This window comes from Phyllostomus hastatus, unplaced genomic scaffold (assembly GCF_019186645.2).
Source record: "Phyllostomus hastatus isolate PE091 unplaced genomic scaffold, TTU_PhHast_1.1 phas_contig_62, whole genome shotgun sequence".
In the NCBI taxonomy this organism is placed as follows: Eukaryota; Metazoa; Chordata; class Mammalia; order Chiroptera; family Phyllostomidae; genus Phyllostomus; species Phyllostomus hastatus.
Window position 1 is genome coordinate 18,192,883 of NW_025333921.1, and position 17,416 is coordinate 18,210,298.

The window sequence follows — 17,416 nt, forward strand, 5'->3', positions numbered from 1 at the left end:
ACAAAGGCTGCTTTGGAGCCAGATGGCTTTCATGGCTGGGACATGCAAGTGATGCTTACTTAACATGGAGAACTGGTAATGTTGGAGTCAAGAGAAGCCAACTCCTCAGGTTCATTCAACAAATACTGAGCACCTCCCAAGTGCCAAGCGGCAGGGTTGGCACAGGGATGGGAAAGTACAAAAGAATCAGACATCGCCCCTGGTCTGAAGGAACTCCGGGTAGGAGGGGAGGTGAGCAGGTATAGAAATCTCTGTAATACACACAGAGAAGAAAGTGGGGTAAGATCTGAGAACTTCATCTAGTTTTCCATTAAGTCATTTATTCAGTTACCCAGGCACTCTCTTGCATTCTCTGACATAAAGATAAATGAGACTGGTCTCTGTCCCCTGAAGTTGCCATGTAAATACCGAATCAGAGTCAACAGGGAGCTTTTCAAAATACAGTTCCTCAGGTCCCAGCATACTAATTCTAAATGTCTGGAAGTGGCACTGAAGAAATCTGAAGCTCCAGTTCTAGGTGTTCATCAGGTTTGGGTCCTAGTCTTGTAGGATAACATGTGAAGGGAGCCCAAGGGAGGGAGAGCCAGAGATGATGAGAAAGGCTTCCTTGCCCACCTCTGCCAGGAAGTCCTCTATGCCACCCCAGCACACTTGTCTGCATGCCCTGACCCCAATCTCCGGTATTTACTGCAGTTTTCCTAGATGACAGGTAGGTTTAGTCCCTTGGCTCCTGGGTGTGTCTTGTCTTTGAAGCTGAGTGCTCCCATGTTCCAAGGTCATTGTGATGAGGGTTCCAGGGGCCTTGTGACACACAGCTGGCTGGCTCTGTTCAAGTGTGGAGGGTCAGGAGAGGCCCAGTTCCCCTGGGAATGCATCTCATCCCCCAAAAGAAAGATCATTTTCCCTGCCAATTAAGCATCATTTAGATGCTCCAAGTAAGCTCTGGTTAGAGGCTGCTTCGAAGAAAACCAGCAGGGACTATGACCACCCTCTCTCCTGAAAACAGCCTCTCTGCCAGGCTGTCGGCCTCCTTCATCCTGGTGCGTATTCCTCATCAGCTCCAAGTACCCCCCTCCCCAACCTCTGGTTTGTATTAGGCCATTTTCCCCTGCTGGGGCAGAAAGACTGGACCCTTGAGCTGGCCTGGAAAGGGGAGCAAGGCAGGTCTGACCATCAGCGCCCACAGTGGGGCTGCAAAACAGGCCCCCTTTCACCCCTCTCTCTAAGCCTTTTCCCCATATATGGCATTCTAACTAATGAGCTTTAGGTTTGCAAATTCAGTCTTGAAATGCTGAGGTGCTTTCTTTTTTTTAAAGACTTTATTTTTAGAGAGAGGGAAGGAAGGGTGGAAAGAGAGGGGAGCAACATCAAGGCACGGTTGCCTCTCACACACCCCCTACTGGAGACTTAGCCAGCAACCCAGGCAAGTGCCCTGACCGGGAACTGAATGCCTACCTGACTCAGTGACCCCTTGGTTCTCAGGCCAGCACTCAATCCACTGAGTCACACCAGCCTGGGCTGATTTTCCTGGTGCTTTTGCCAACAATTTTGGTGTGCTGCCGCCAGGTGGCAGTAATGCTTTTGTTAGTGGTGGTTGCAAGCGTAGTAAGTAAAATAGATTTATTCATTAGAAGTCAGCCTCAATCATAAAAATTTTCCACACATTATATTTTTCAAAATTATAGTAAGTAATTATACTTTAAAGTTTCATTAATCATAGTGATTAAGATAGTGATACACAAACAGGCAGAAATCCAAAATGGGCACCTCTCTCCCTGAATTTTAAATGTTATTGCTTTGTTGAAGATTATCACCAAGACCTGATTTGGATCCCTTCATTCCTCTGAACTTAGAGAAAGATAATAATAAAACAACAAACTGTCATATAGCATTTATTACCTACAGTGACTACCTAAAGTTTTAATTTATAGTCACTTATTCTTATCATAACCCTATTACATGGATGATGCTGTTATCGTCACTTTATAAATGAAAATGCTGAGGCACAGAGGCACATTAAGGAAGGGGCCAGCAGTTGCACAGCTACTAAGTAGCAGAGCTGGTGTTCAGACCCAGACAGAGGGGCTGTGGAGTCCACCTTCTAGCTCAGTATTTCTCAGATTGTGGTCCCCAAGCCTGCAGCATCAGCATCAGTTGGGAACCTGTGAGAAATGCAGATTCTCGGGCCCAGGTCTTCTGAACCAGAAACTCTAGGGCTAGTGCCCAGCGATCTGTGCTTTAACAAACCTCCAGGGAATTCTGATGTGTGGCTAACTTTGAGAACCACTGTTTTAAACCATTCTTTTAATCAGCTATTCTGATGGCAGCTTGAAAGCAACAGCTCTCCACATCTGGGTTGTTGCTAGTCAGCCAGGTAACTTTCAAGCACGCTTATGGCTACCCTCCCTGTTTCAATGTGCCTGCTTTCCTCAGGCCTAGCCTCACCACTGGGTGAGAATCACCGACATGGTGAGTCACGGTTACTATTGGAAGTGCGTCTTGCCCCTCAGGTAAGCTGGAGTGAAAAAGAGGTGGAGGACCTTAAGCAGAGTTAATGACCCTTCCCAAGCTTTCTTGGGAGCTCTACAAGTATGAGTATCCAGAGCAACATGGCATCAAAAGCTTTAATAGAAGGTTTTATCCTCCGGTGGATTTCCCATTTTACTAAAAATATTAGAGAAATCCTTAACCCAGTGCAGAAGAGGAAGGAGAGTGGAGAGCTGTATACCTGCAGCCAGGGCCTCTGGCAGCAGGAAGCTATTAGAGGGACCAACCACTTCGGGTTCCCAACGTAAGCCTCTTTCTCTAGGGGAAGCATGGCCAAATCTTCCCCAGGTTTCCCAGTGGAGCGGCATTAACCTGCTGATGCACGAAGTCAAAGTGGAAGATTTCCACAATTGCTCTACCTAGCAGTGCTCTTCCCAAGAGACAGGAAAGCAGCTACTATGTTGTTGAAAGGGTATCCAGCACCTTGTGTGCTATCGAGCACCCCCTTCCTGGTTACCAGGCCATTGTACCCATATGTTCACAGGCCGGTGGGACGAGGAATAGGGGCATGTGGGAGAATGGAGGTGGATTCGAGAGGCCATGGAGCTGACGATCCCCATCATTTTGAAAGATCCTAGATTCTGTGACTTCTGGCACAGACAGGTGCTGTGGATGTACTAGAAGAAGTGAGGGAGGGGGCTTTCATGAGGCAGTTTTCACCTTTAGCTCTCCTCATGCCAGTGAGCTTCTGTTGCATGTCCTTGGCTTGCTAGCAAATGTCTCAAATCTCTTGTGGGTGGCCTATTGTTAGCCTATTTTGAGGAGGTACAAAGAAGTAGAGGGCACAGAGAAAAGGAATTTCCTGGAAGGAAAAGACAGTGACTTTTTATAAGCAAATTCAGCCCTGCTAAAGTAGGTAGAGGTGCAGTAATGCAAATTCTTGGAACATGCAGCTGTAGGGGGAGCTCTGCCAACAGGACACCCCCTCCCACCTCAGATGAAAATAAGTCTCCAAGACCTGATCAGCTAGGAGAGGAAAGTTGGCCGATCTCTCAAAGGAGAAGTGCCAGGAGCCTGTTTCTCAGTGGGCTTTTATTGGGTTTAATTTGCACAGGAATACTGGGTGCATATGTAAAGCTCATCAATCATTGTCAAGCAGTGATGATCAAACAATAGATAATATTCAAAGAACTATGAGGACTTATTTTGAGTCAGGGTCATATAGCTAAACATGTGGCATTTTATTTACGATGTGTGTTGGAGTGGGCCTCTTTGCACACATCTTGTTTGGGACTCTCTGAGCTTCCTGGACTTCCTGAAAGCCTATTTCCTTTGCCAGATTAGAGAAGTTTTCTTTCATTATTTTTTCAAACAGATTTCCAATTTCTTGTTCTTTCTCTGCTCCTTGTGGCACCCCATGATGCAAATATTGGACCTCTTGAAGTTGTCCCAGAGGCTGCTTACACTATCCTCATTTTTTTTGGATTTTTATTTCTTCAATTTGGTTGAATGCTTATGTCCAATATTGGACCTCTTGAAGTTGTCCCAGAGGCTGCTTACACTATCCTCATTTTTTTTTTGGATTTTTATTTCTTCATTTTGGTTGAATGCTTATGTCCAATATTTGCATCATGGGGTGCCAGAAGGAGCAGAGAAAGAACAAGAAATTGGAAATCTGTTTGAAAAAATAATGAAAGAAAACTTCTCTAATCTGGCAAAGGAAATAGACTTCCAGGAAGTCCAGGAAGCTCAGAGAGTCCCAAACAAGATGTGTGCAAAGAGGCCCACTCCAACACACATCGTAAATAAAATGCCACATGTTAAAGATAAGGAGAGAATCTTAAAAGCAGCAAGAGAAAAGAAGTTAGTTATCTATGGGGGAGTTCTCATAACACTGTCAGCTGATTTCTCAAAAGAAATTTTGCAAAGTAGAAGGGTTTGGCAAGAAATATTCAAAGTCATGAAAAGCAGGCACCTACAGCCAAGATTGCTCTTGGCTGTTATTATTTGGAATAATAATAGCAAAGCTATTATTTGGAATCACAGGGCAGATAAAGACTTCCCAAACAAGAAAAAACTAAAGGAGTTCATCATCACCAACCCTTATATAAAGTGTTAAAGGGATTTACCTAAGAAAAAGAAGGTAAAAAATATGAACAGTAAAATGACAACAAACTTACAACTATCAACAACTGAACCTAAAAACAAAAACAGAAACAAACTAAGCAAACAACTAGAACAGGAACAGAATCACAGAAATGGAGATCACATGGAGGGTTATCAGCAGGGAGGGGAGGAGGAAGAATAGGGGAAAAGGTACAGAGAATAAGAAGCACAAATGGGGACTTCCGGCCAAGATGGAGGTGTAGGTAGACACACTGTGCCTCCTCGCACAACCAAAATAAGGACAACAACAATTTAGAAACAAGATAACAACCAGAACTGACAAAAAAATTGAACTGTATGGAAGGCAGAAAACTAAGGAGTTAAAATAGACACATTCATCCAGACCGGTAGGAAGGGCAGAGTCAGGCAGCGGGGTGGAGAGGGGTCGAGGCACAAACAGTGGTGGCACCGGGCTCGTAAGGCATCCCAGGTGTGCAAGACCACAGCAGGCGGACCCTGGGCATGGGGTGGCAACGGGCAGACCCAGCAAGGCGGCAACTGTGAAGCGAGGCACTGTGAGCAAGGAGGCTGGCTGACTGGGCGGTCCCACATTTATGCAGATAAAGCAGGCAAAACTGGGGAGTGAGACAGACCTCGTAACCCCGGGTCTCAGCACCAGGAAATAGACCATGGGGCACTGATTGAAAACACCTGTGGGGGTTGAGGCACAGGGAGAGACTCCCAGCCTCGCAGGAGGGTTCACTGGAGAGACCCACAGGGTCCTGGAACGTGCACAAGCCCACCCACACAGGAATTAGCACCAGAAAGGCCCAGTTTGCTTGGGGGAAGTGGTGGAAGGGACTGAAATCTGACAGAGAGTGGAGCAAGAGCCATTGTTCCATCTCAGACCCGGCCCCCACATACAACATCACAACCCAGGGACTGAGTTGCCCTGCTCTGGAGAACACCTAAGGCTCTGCCCCTCATTACGTAACAGGAGCGACAAGACAAAAAAAAAAATGGCCCAAATGGAAGAACAGACCAAAGCTCCACAGCAAATACAATGAAGCAACCAAGAGATAGCCAACCTATCAGATGTTGTATGTTCAGAGATGTATCAGATGTTCAAAGCACTGGTGATCAGGATGCTCACAGAATTGGTTGAATTTGGTCGCAAATTAGATGGAAAAATGAAGGCTATGCTAAGTGAAATGAAGGAAAACGCACTGGGAACCAATAGTGATGGGGAGAAAACTGGATTCAAATCAATGGAGTGGACCAGAAGAAAGAAAGAAACAACCAAACAGAAAGAAGGAAGAAACAAGAATTTAAAAAATGAGGAGAGGCTTAGGAATGTCCAGGACATCTTTAAACATTCCAACATCGGAATTATAGGGGTATCAGAAGGGGAAGAGGAAGAGCAACAAGTGGAAAACTTATCTGAACAAATGATAAAGGAGAACTTCCCCAATCTGGCAAAGGAAATAGACATCCAGGAAGTCCAGGAAGCTCAGAGAGTCTCAAAGAAGTTGGACCCAAGGAGGAACACACCAAGGCACATCATAATTGCATTACCCAAGATAAAAATGAAGGAGAGAATCCTAGGAGCAGCAAGAGATAAGGAGACAGTAACCTACGAAGGAGTTCCCATCAGACTGTCAGCTGATTTCTCAAAAGAGACCTTGCAGGCAAGAAGGGACTGGAAAGAAGTATTCCAAGTCATGAAAGGCAAGGGCCTACATCCAAGATTGCCCTATCCAGCAAAGCTTTCATTTAGAATGGAAGGGCAGATAAAGTGCTTCTCAGATAAGGTCAAGTTAAAAGAGTTCATCATCACCAAGCCCTTATTATATGAAATGTTAAAGGGATTTATCTAACAAAAAGAAGATAAAAAACATGTACCGTAAAATGACAGCAAACTCACAATTATTAACAACCACACCTAAAACAAAAACAAAAACTAACTAAGCAAACAACTAGAACAGGAGCAGAACCACAGAAATGGAGATCATGTGGAGGGTTAGCAACAGGGGAGTGGAAAGAGGAGAGAGAGGGAAAAGGTACAGAGGATAAGTAGCATAGATGGTAGGTAGAAAATGGGCAGGGGGAGGGCAAGAATAGTATGGGAAAGTAGAAGCTAAAGAACTTATGACACATGGACATGAACTAAAGGTGGGGAATGTGGGTGGGAGAGGGTGTGCAGGGTGGAGGGGAATGAAGGGGGGAAATGGGACAACTGTAATAGTATAATCAATAAAATATATTTTTAAAAATTAAAAAAAAGAAGCACAAATGTGTAGTTACAGAATAGCTATGGGGATGTAAACTACAGTATAGGAAATGCAGTAGCTAGTAAACTTATACACGTGACCTGTGGACATGAATGATGGTGGGGGGATTGATTGCCTGAGGGAGACAGGGGTTCTGGTTAGAGGGGGACAAAGAAAAATCAGACAACTGTAATAGCATAATCAATAAAATATAATTTTAAAAAATTAGACTAGAACTACCACATTATTTAACAATCCCACCTGTGGGTATATATCTGAAGGCAATAAAGTCACTATCTTGACAAGAAAAAAAATTCCCACAAAGAAAACTTCAGGCCTACATAGCTTCACTGGTAAATTGTACCAAGCACTGAGAAACAAAATATTTTAAAAATCTACAAAATTCTTCAAAAAATTGAAAAGCATAAATGCAATCCTACTCATTCTATGAGGTCAACATTACCCGAACACTAAAATCAAAGACTTACAAGAAAATTATAGATCAATATCACTCATGAATATGGATGTAAAAATTCTAAATAAAATTTTAGCAAATAGTATCCAATGATATATAAGAAAAATAATATATGATCAACAAATGGAGTTTATCCCATCTCCATAGAGGCTAAATATCCTTTGAAAAAAATTAAACACATATTTCTGAAAACAACAACAACAACAACAACAACAAAACAACAACAAACAACTCTCAGCAAACTAGGTAGAAGAGAACCTTCCCAATATGAAAAAGGGCAAGTACAAAAAGCTTATAGTTAACATCATACTAAATCATGAAAGCTTGATGCTTCTTCGCTAAGATTGAGAACAGACGAAAAATGTCTGCTGTCACCATTTTTAGTCAACATTGCAGCTGAAGTTCTAGGTGGTGCATAAGACAAGAAAAAGAAATAAAGACACCCATCCTGGAAAGGAAGAAGCTAAACTGCCTTTATTCACAGACAGCATGATTACCTATGTCAAGGTTGGCAAACCTTTTCAAGGTCAAGTAGTAAATATTTTAACATTTATGTGTTTTTGTTGCAACTGCTTAACTCTGACATTATAGCATGAAAGCAGCCTTAGATAATGCATGGATGATGGGCATGGCTGTGTGTCAGAAAAAATTTTATCTAAAAACAGGTTGGAGGCAGATTTGGCCCACGGGTCTGTATTCTTGGTCTATATAATAAGCCCTATAGGATCCACCAAATAAAAACCTACTAGAATTAATAAGTGAAGTTAGCAAGGTTTCAGGATACAAGGTCAATATGTAAAAATCTATTGTATTTCTACATACTAGCAATGAACAATTGGAAGCTGAAATTTTTAAAGTAACTTTTACAATAGCATCCATTTAAAATATTTAGGGATAAATCTAACAAAATATATAAATAAGCTATACGCTGAAAACTGCAAAACATTGCTGAGAGAAGAAATTAAAGAAGACCTAAATACATGGAGAAATATTCGGCATTCATGGGTCAGAAGACTCAATAGTGTTATCAATTCTCCCTAAATTCATCTATAGATTCAATCGATGCCATCAAAACACAGCTACCTTTATTATACAAATTAACCAACTGACTAAAAAGTTCATGCATTTCCTTTTATGATTAGGAATCCAGGGCACAGCCCCGCTCTGTCTATGGCCTCCTGTGTCTAGTCCTGACACGGTGCACACGGAGTTGCAGTCTCTAAGTACAGGCTGGGAGAACATGACGGCTGTCAGAGAGGCAGAAGCCTGGCTCTGACTGGCTGAGACAGATGACAGTATCTGTCCAGGAGGGGCATGGTGTCAGGGCAGATCCTGCTTCCCAAGGTTAAGCCAACGCTGAGATTTTTTTCTGCCTTCTGGGCCCATATGTCCTATTTTGGTTCAGAAGATAGAAAATTTGCAGAGAAGATAGAGTGGGTCAACCCCAGAGGAACTGATCACCAAAGGGAAAGTATCCAAAGGAAGAGTGGAAAACACAGCAAATGAACCATCAGTGTGATGGTCACTGCCATAGCTCTAAAGGGCTCAGGTACCAGAGCCGGATGCTGCCAGCACGTGGACTGAGAACTGCTTCTCAATCTAGTGCGCTCAGTAGCAGAAACAAGTTCTAGAGCCCTATGTGCACCATCTTCCAAGCGCTGTGGAACGTGAGACGAAGGGCAGAAGGAAGGGCGAGCACAAGGTGCCGGGCCCCGGTGACCACAGAAGGGGAAGCTTCGACTGGAGCATTCAGGAAGAGCCGCTCCAGGGAACTTTGGAGGCTGTCCTGCTTGGTGACTTTATTTTTACTGCTCTGAAGGGTCACAGAGTCTGTCGTTGACCCACATTCCACCAGTGTTTCTTCGAGATGACTGCACTGACCATTCATTAGGAATGTAAGGGAAGTCAGCTCCGTGTTGCAAAATGAAAGGTGAAACATGGTTTTCTTAAAACATGAAAGGCTTTAGAAAACACATTTTAAAGTATTTTGCTCAGTCCATCCCTTTCAAACATGGACTTAGTGGAAATTATCCCAAATTTGGGGCTGCAGGCTTTTGTTTTTAATTTCCAGTGCTCTTTTACCATCTAATACCTTGCTACCCACTGGTCAGTGGACCAGCAGTGTCGGCAGTCCCCTGGGAGCCTGTTAGAAACGCGTCATCTGGGGCCCACCCTAGACCTTCTGAGTCATGATCTGCATTTTAAGCACATTCTCTGGTGACTCATTTGCAAATTTAAATTGAGTCACAAATGTGCATATTTAGGTGCATGTTAATGGAAGGTCGGTTCAATGAGAACTCTTAACTCCTTGTTATTGTTTTATGAGTATTTTTAATTACTTTGTATGCCGTGTACGCACCTACCCCCAGACTCCCTTATGTAAACCAGAGATCATTCCTCTTGATGGCCGGTGGTACTCTTCCAGGAAAGGTAACATAGAGCTCATGAATGTGCTTAATTAGTGCTTATTTCATATTTTTTATTATCAAAGGAGCATACATCATTATAGAAAAGTTTGAAAATACAATAAAAATGAAAAAATAGTTATAATCCTATTATTCAAAATTAATCACTTGTTTTTAGGTAAGTCTTTTTAGCATTTTCTAGTCTTCTTTCTAACAGAATTTTTATAGTGGTTAATTCACCATGTATTGGAGTATATAAAGTGTAGTTTTATAACATATAACAGAACTTTATGGAGAATGGTACATCTCTACTGAATGTGTAATTTTGTATTCTGCTTTTTTCTGTTAACATTTATATTTTTCCAGGTTATTATTCATTTCTTGTAAGCATTGTTTTATATGCCTCATAATAGTTCATTGAGTATATAAACCATGCTTTACTTACCCAAATTTTTCGGACTGTAAGATGCACCTAGGTTTTAGAGGAAGAAAATAGGGGAAAAATTTTTGAAGCAAAAAATGTGGTGAAATATTTAATAACATAAATAACATAGGCCACTGCACCCCCTCCCCAACCCTGTTCGACAGCAAGCCAGGTAAGCTACATTTGGACTATAAGACGCACCCGCCTCCCCCCCCCAAATTTAGGGGGAAAGTGCATCTTATAGTCCAAAAAATATGGAAACTATTTCTTCATTGCATAACATTTAGAGCACTTGCATTTTCATTTTGGTAAGCAGTGCACAACGAAAACTATTATACATAGAGAATTTTTCTATATATTTTCAGTAATTGTCTCAGGATAAATTTCCACAAGTGAGTCAGAGACTGTGAGTTTAGAGTCACATGGAAAAATCCAGAGTATGTGGTTTAAAAATAATACTGAAAAGAAAAGCCAAGGCCTGTCACAGAGAGCTGAAGTACTTGTCCTCCCTTGCCAGGTGAAGAGGAAACCACCCATTGACAAGACAGAGTGGGATGGCTTCTTCGATGAGAACGGTCAGTTGGCCAAGTCACGAGACTTCATTTGTGTTAACATCTTGGAAAGGGTACGGTCCCCCAGTTACCATTGGCCTTCCCCTGGAATCAGGGGACACGGGTAGGCAAGGGGTGCTGGCATTGGGAAGGGCCCTTTTGGCAGGCATCTCGGGAGAACCAGTGATTTCCCATCTCCCACCCGACCCCAGGGGCTGCACCCCTTCGTGAGGACAGAAGCCTGGAAGTTTCTCACAGGCTACTACTCCTGGCAGAGCTCCCAGGATGAGCGGCTCACAGTGGACAGCACAAGGAGGTAGAAAATTCCAGATTCTGTCAGGGGAGGGTGGGCAGCTCTGCAGAGTGGAGGGGTGCTCACCCCAGCCTGACAGTTTCAGTCAGACTTCAAACACACTTCTCATTCTTAGCAGCTGAATCCCCACCATGCTCCTGACCCATGGCCCACTCACAGGTGGGGCCTTCCCACCCCCAACCCAGTTCCATTTACCAGCCCACAGACTACAGCACGGGCTTGACCTAGTAACAGCTCCTACCCCGAGAGGCCCAACCCCTCCTTCCCCAGGGCCTGAGCTGCCTCCTGGAGGTGCCCAGCACTGACACACAGGGTGAGCCAGAGAAACACCCAGGGCAGTAGGGGAACTGAGGGCCAGCTGGAGAGTCCTAAGAGTCCAACAGGAGCCTACCTTTGTTAGTTTCTTGAGTCTGTTTTAACAAGGCACCACAAATTAGGGGTCTTAACACAGTAGAAATGTATTCTCTCAGTTCTGGAGTCCATAAGCCCAAAACCAAGGAGTTGGAAGTGCCGCTGCCCCTCCAGAGGCTCAAGGGGAGAACTCTTCCTTGCTCTGGGGGCTCCAGGTGTCCTTGGTGTGTGGCTGCATCACTGCAGTCTCTGTCTCCATCATCGCATGGCCGTATCCTCTTCTCCGTTTCTCTCCTCTGTGTCTCCTTAAGGACATTTGGCATCAGATTTAGAGCCCAACTGGATAATCAGGAATGATCTCATCATTAAGATATAACTTAATTAAATAAGATATAATGGAATTATACCTGCAAAGATCCTTTCTCCAAGTAAGGTTACACTTACAGGTTACAGGGGTTAGGACATGGACATACCTTCTGGAGGTGCTTCAGCCTGCTATACCACTAGCTCCTTGTGCTGATGGGCACAAGACCCCCTCATCCAATGATTATCATTCTGAGGCAGAGGTGTTAGTGTTATCCCAATCTACAGATGAGGAAACTGAGGTTTAGAGAGGGAAAGTGAGGTTGCCAAGGCTTGACCCTAGTTGCAGACACCCAGTTGTTAGGCTGTGGAACCAGATCCAGGTGTGGCTGTGGGACTGCAGAACCACGTACTCAATCTTGTCCCCATGTGCACTATGGGTGCACAGTAGAGGGTAGTCAGGAGATGGCACAGGCCAGGGACGGGGGAGCATTGCAGACAGTGGGCAGAGCCCAGGGACCCTGGACTTGCTGGGAGGGAGGGCTGCCTTGTTTAGCCTCAGTCCTGTTCTCACAGGAAGAATTATGAGACCTTATGCCAGATGTATGAGAAGATTCAGCCCCTTCTGGAAAACCTGCACCGGAACTTCATAGAGACTCGGAATAACATCAGTGAGCAGAGTAGGGTGGGCAAGGCTGTGCAGAGGGGACAGCTGGAAGCCATCCCTGACCCCTCCTCAGTCTTGTGGAGGTGGCTCCCAGCTCCTGGGAGCTGCCTTGACATGGACCTGGGTGCCCCTCAGTGCCCAGCATCTTGTTTCCACGGGTGCATGCTGTTCCTATTGGTTTGTCTTCATCACCTCCCTGCCACTACCACCCCATACCCGTGGCCTTGAACTAGGCTGCATTTGAACCGGACAAAGAGGTTGTGTCCCTGGCAAAGGGTATAGACTTGTCAAAGATTTGGAAACAGGAAGAAACCCAGGCAGCTCAGGATGTGGTGTGGGATAGAGCCCCAGGGAGTGGGGGGGAGAAAGTGGGAGGTGGTGGCTGACGCTCCCTTTACAGCTTCCTCCCCAGGATGCCCTGGGTTGGTTGAGGGAAATAATCTCACCCACGGACTTTCTGCTGGAGGGGTGATCTGGTGTTACTCACTTTTCCCTTGCTCCCAACCTAGCACATGACATCCAGAAACTCTATGACAAAGATCCCCTGGGTAATGTCCTTATTGACAAGAAGAGGCTGGAGAAGATCCTGCTCCTGAGTTATGTCTGCAACACCCAGGCAGGTTCGCCACAGTGCTAAGATTCCCCTCGGCCCCTCTCCTCAATTTCATTCTGGAATTCTTTCCTTGCCCAAGGCTAGGCTCTGCCCCTCCTACCTGGACTCTCTTCACTGACCCCTCTCCACCCTAGAGTACCAGCAGGGCTTCCATGAGATGGTGATGCTTTTCCAGTTGATGGTGGAACACGACCATGAGACCTTCTGGCTTTTCCAGTTCTTCCTGCAGAAGATGGTGAGGATCACTGGGCCTGAACTCAGGGAACACCTTCCTCCAACCTCACCTCTAATTCTCTATACAACCCCTTGAGGTTAGGCAGCACTGGCAGCCTCAGGCATTTCCTCTAGCCCTGCAACTGCTCTTTGGGTCCCAGAGGAGCCCTGGAGAGCAAGTGCCGTGTATTCTAGAGTCAGGGTGGCAAGCACTGGAGTTGAGAAGGGACTGGAGAGAGGCTCTGGGTACAGCTCTCACCAAACTTTGAAAGGGTGTGACTGACCAGGCCCAGCGATGGCACCCACTTCTGACATTCCTCTCCCAAAACATGCTCTGCCCCTACAGATGTTCTATGGCTCCCCACACCTTCAGAATAAACTCCACTGGCCTCAGCCAGGCATTCGAGCCCTCCATCATCGATCTGCTCTCTCACTGCTTCCTTCACCTGACCTGCACTCCAGGCACACCAGGGGGCTCGATGTCACCCAGGTGCACACCACACAGTCTAGGCTGAAAGCTTTTGAAATTGCTGCTCTCTGGCACACCCTCCCTAGAAAGACTTTCGAGATCTGTGAGAGGCTTCGCCAAACCCACCCTCATCCCTTTCTCCATCTGGGCAACAGTGTGCTCACTGCGCTTTCCTCGTCCTGGTTCTGACCACAGGATGTATATGGAGGACTAACTGGTTCACTGCACTGTGAGCCACACCTGAAACATCTCTGCATCCCCATCACAGGCACACACACGTGTGCACACATATATACAAATGGATACACTTGCACACACATCACAGACACAGACACCCAGACTCACACAGAGGCATGGGCCCAGCCTGGAGCCAGATGCACAGAGGGTCTCCAGGACTGGGGAGTTGGTGAAGCAGCTGGCTTTTCTGGTGCCCTGAAGCCCAGAGGACTTAGTTTTCCTCCCTCCTACTCATCTTTTGCAGGAACACAGCTGTGTCATCAACATTGGGGTGGGCAAGAACCTAGACGCACTCAGCAACCTGATCAATTTCCTGGACCCTGTGTTTGCTGAACACCTAAGTGAGTGGACACCTTTCTGCCCAGGACAGGCATGGGAGGAGGCCAGGACCTAGCCCCCACCTTAGGCTGCAGACTGTGCCCAATCATGGAGGAGAGAGTGGGGTCATTTGGTCTTCTCCCCAGGCTCTGGGGTTGGAGTCTGGGCAGTTGAAAACCCCCCACAAACCATCTCCAAGGGCAGCTGGAAACATGGCAGCCGGCACTCTATATCCCCCAAGTACGTCGGTGTGCTCTGCTGTTTGTCCATCTGCTCTTGCTCTGTTGTGTGTGTCACCCCTTGTTTTCTCTGACCATGGCCTTGGAGCTGGCACTCTGCTTCTCTTCCCACAGAAGGAAAGGGTGCAGGGGCTGTACAGTCCCTCTTCCCCTGGTTCTGCCTCTGCTTCCAGCGTGCTTTCAAGTCCTTTGACGATGTCTGGAGGCTCTGGGAGGTAAGTGCCCTGCTGGGGACAGGAAGGACAGGTCCTAGTCCTTGGGCAGGCAGCAGGAGAGCCCTTCAGATAGAGTCCAGATGCTTGGGGTGAATCAGACCAGCGACCCTGCTCCTGCTTTGATGGAGGACCTAGAACACCAGTTCACCCATCTGTTCATGCAGTCCCATGTCCTCACTTTCTTAGAGCCATCAGGGCAGAACAAGGGGCCTTGTTGCCTGAGCCATGGACACCTGGCCTGTAGTTCAGCTTCCCTGTCCCTTGCCTAGCAGCCTCCCTCTGCTCTCATTTCCCCAGCTCCCCGTCCTTGGCCTTCCTCTCCACCTGGGTGCTGGCTCCTTGCTGAGCCCTCATTCTTGCAGAGGGTGGGGCATCTGCAGTCCTTCCATCCCAGTCCCCAGGGCCATGAACAGATGAACCTCTCTGTGAACACACACTACCGCTCATCACTGCCCTGTCCAGTGGCCTGCACTGCATGTAGGACCTGCAATGTTCAGCCCTATGAGTCACTCCTGCCTCACCCCTCCCTCCTGACCTGTGGGTCTCCATGCTCAAGTCCATGACGACCCCCAGAACTTTGGCGACTCTCCTGTATTGTTGACATCAACAGCTGCTTTGCTGCAGCTCCACTCAAATGTTACGCACACTTACCAGGTTGTTCTCTGCATGCTCCCTCACATCCTCTTACCTCTTCCTTTCTCTCTCCACTCTCCTTCTTCCCTCCCTTCCTCCTTCTTTCACCTTTCTCATTCTCTCTCTTCCTCCTCCCTTCACCTAATTAATTCCTGAAGACTTTTTCTCTGATTTCCCCAGTAGCCAGCACTATGCCTAGAACCCCAGAGGTAGCTGTCAGCACTTGCCTGAGTGAGTGAATGAGTAAGTCAGCAGCAAGGCCCAGGAATGTCTGACCCTGGGCATGTGGTTGGTGGGTACCTTGCCATCTTAAGGGGAGAGCAGTCTCAGGCCACAGGGAAAAGACCAAGATTTATCCATTTGTGCAGGTTCTGCTGACTGGGAAGCCCTGCAGAAACTTCCAGGTGCTGGTGGCCTACAGCTTGTTGCAGATGGTGCGTGAGCAGGTCCTGCAGGAGGGCATGGCCGGTGATGACATCCTCCTGGTAGGAGTACCCTTCAGCCAAGACCAGTCCCATGGATCCTGTGGGCCCTGACCCCCCACAGCATCCCTTTTGAAGACCCCAGGCTCCTGAGGTGCTGGGCTACAGAGCTGTCTTTGCCCCTGGGCAGGAAGCATAATGGGAGCTGACATGTCCTGAGCACCCTGCTGAGTGCTTTGTAAATGAGCTCATTTAAGCTTCACAGCAAGCCTGACCCAGTGGGATGATGACCATCATCATCTTCATCCCTATTAGCATAGGAGGACACTGGGACCTTGAATGGTTCCTAACCATTAGGCTGACTGCCTCAGGGTTAATCCCTTGGCTCTAGTGTTCTATGGCAAAAGGCCTAAAGTTTTCCAAAATTTCTAAACAGCAGCTGAAGTCCTCTTTCAAAAACATATCAGGTGGCACCCTAATTATAAAACAAGTCCTCCTTAGAAGTCCACGAGACCCTCAGTGGAACCCCAGGACTTTCTTACAGCCCAGTAAGGGGCTGTAAAAACTACAGTTACTGCCTTGGTGTAGCTCAGCTGGTTGCAGCAGAGCCCGTACACTGGAAATCGCCGGTTCCATTCCTGGTCCCCAGACAGGGCATGTTTGGGAGGCAGCTGGTCAATATTTCTCTCTCACATTGATGTTTCTCTCTCTCTCCCCCTTCCCCCTGTCTCTAAAAATCAATGAACAACATGTCCTCAAATGGGAATAAAATAAGCCTCTAAAAACATAAAGACAAGAAGACTACACTTACCATCTCCCCAAAATGTAAAATTTCAGTGTTGACATTTCAGGCACTGTTCCAGGCAGGTTGGGAAAAGACCAGGGGCCCCAGTGACAGCCCTGAGCAGCAGTTCTGTTTGCTCAGCCTGTGCCCTGCCTCCTCTGCTTTCTCCCTGCAACAGGCCTGCAACAAGCTGGTCGACCTTGATGCGGATGAGCTGATCTCCACTGCCTGCTTGGTTTATGCAGAGCTCATTCAGAAGGATGTAAGTTGCCCCAATTATTTGTCCTCCTGTTTTCCCCTTCCAAGAAGCCTTCCCTAATCTTCCAAGCCCAGCCCATAGCAGGTATATTCAGCTTCAGAGACGTTTGTGCTACATTGTCTGCCACCACCCCATAGGGGTTCTCTGTGTGATCTTTCTGCTATTGGCACACGTAACTCATACCTCCTCGAGCAGACTGTGCTTCCCGAACACTCAGCCCTCATCATTTGCCATTCCCTGTATCCATCCCAGTGGATCTGGGCACAGGACTGAGTGCCCCGGGGCTGGGGAGAATGTCACTGGCTGGATGAACTGAGGAATGAGAGCAGCAGACCAATGTCTGTCCCCTTCAACCTGCCAGACCCTTGTCTTCCTAGGTTCCTCAGCCATTAAAGGATTTCTTTCTCTGAGGACACTCACAATGGACAGATGCCCTCAGTGGACAGGACAAAGGTGGTGCTTCAGCCGTGAGGTCAGGATCAAGTCCACTGGGACATTAGGGTGAGGGCATAGTTAATACAGCTGCAATACAAACAGCCTTCTGGAGTCACAGTCTGTGGTGGGCAGTGTGTCCCATGGGCGCTGAGGGCAGAGACAGGATTGTTCAGGAAGAAGAAAGTCCTGGTCAGGGAGAAGAGTAAATGCTGGGGAGAGAGTGTGCA

At 46.7% G+C, this 17,416-nt stretch overlaps 1 protein-coding gene across 2 annotated transcripts; it reads left to right on the forward strand.

Moving 5' to 3' along the window:
• The first annotated feature begins 980 nt into the window (after positions 1-980).
• TBC1D21 (TBC1 domain family member 21) lies at positions 981-17,164 on the forward strand. Of its 2 annotated transcripts, XM_045848693.1 has the most exons (11): positions 981-1,040; positions 10,685-10,792; positions 10,931-11,034; positions 12,262-12,356; positions 12,862-12,972; positions 13,100-13,200; positions 14,129-14,225; positions 14,556-14,656; positions 15,658-15,774; positions 16,674-16,757; positions 17,132-17,164. In XM_045848693.1, exons 1-11 carry the CDS (start codon positions 981-983, stop codon positions 17,162-17,164), a joined length of 1,011 nt encoding a protein of 336 aa, XP_045704649.1. The 2 variants fall into 2 exon arrangements, with proteins under 2 accessions (XP_045704649.1, XP_045704651.1); XM_045848695.1 differs by lacking the exon at positions 10,685-10,792.
• Positions 17,165-17,416: the final 252 nt, after the last annotated feature.

Coding starts and splice junctions, on each gene's coding strand:
- TBC1D21 (XM_045848693.1), top strand. CDS start 981: ATGACCACCCTCTCTCCTGAAAACAGCCTCTCTGCCAGGCTGTCGGCC. Junction 10,793..10,930: donor GTGTTAACATCTTGGAAAGG/GTACGGTCCCCC, acceptor ACCCGACCCCAG/GGGCTGCACCCCTTCGTGAG. Junction 15,775..16,673: donor CCGGTGATGACATCCTCCTG/GTAGGAGTACCC, acceptor TCCCTGCAACAG/GCCTGCAACAAGCTGGTCGA.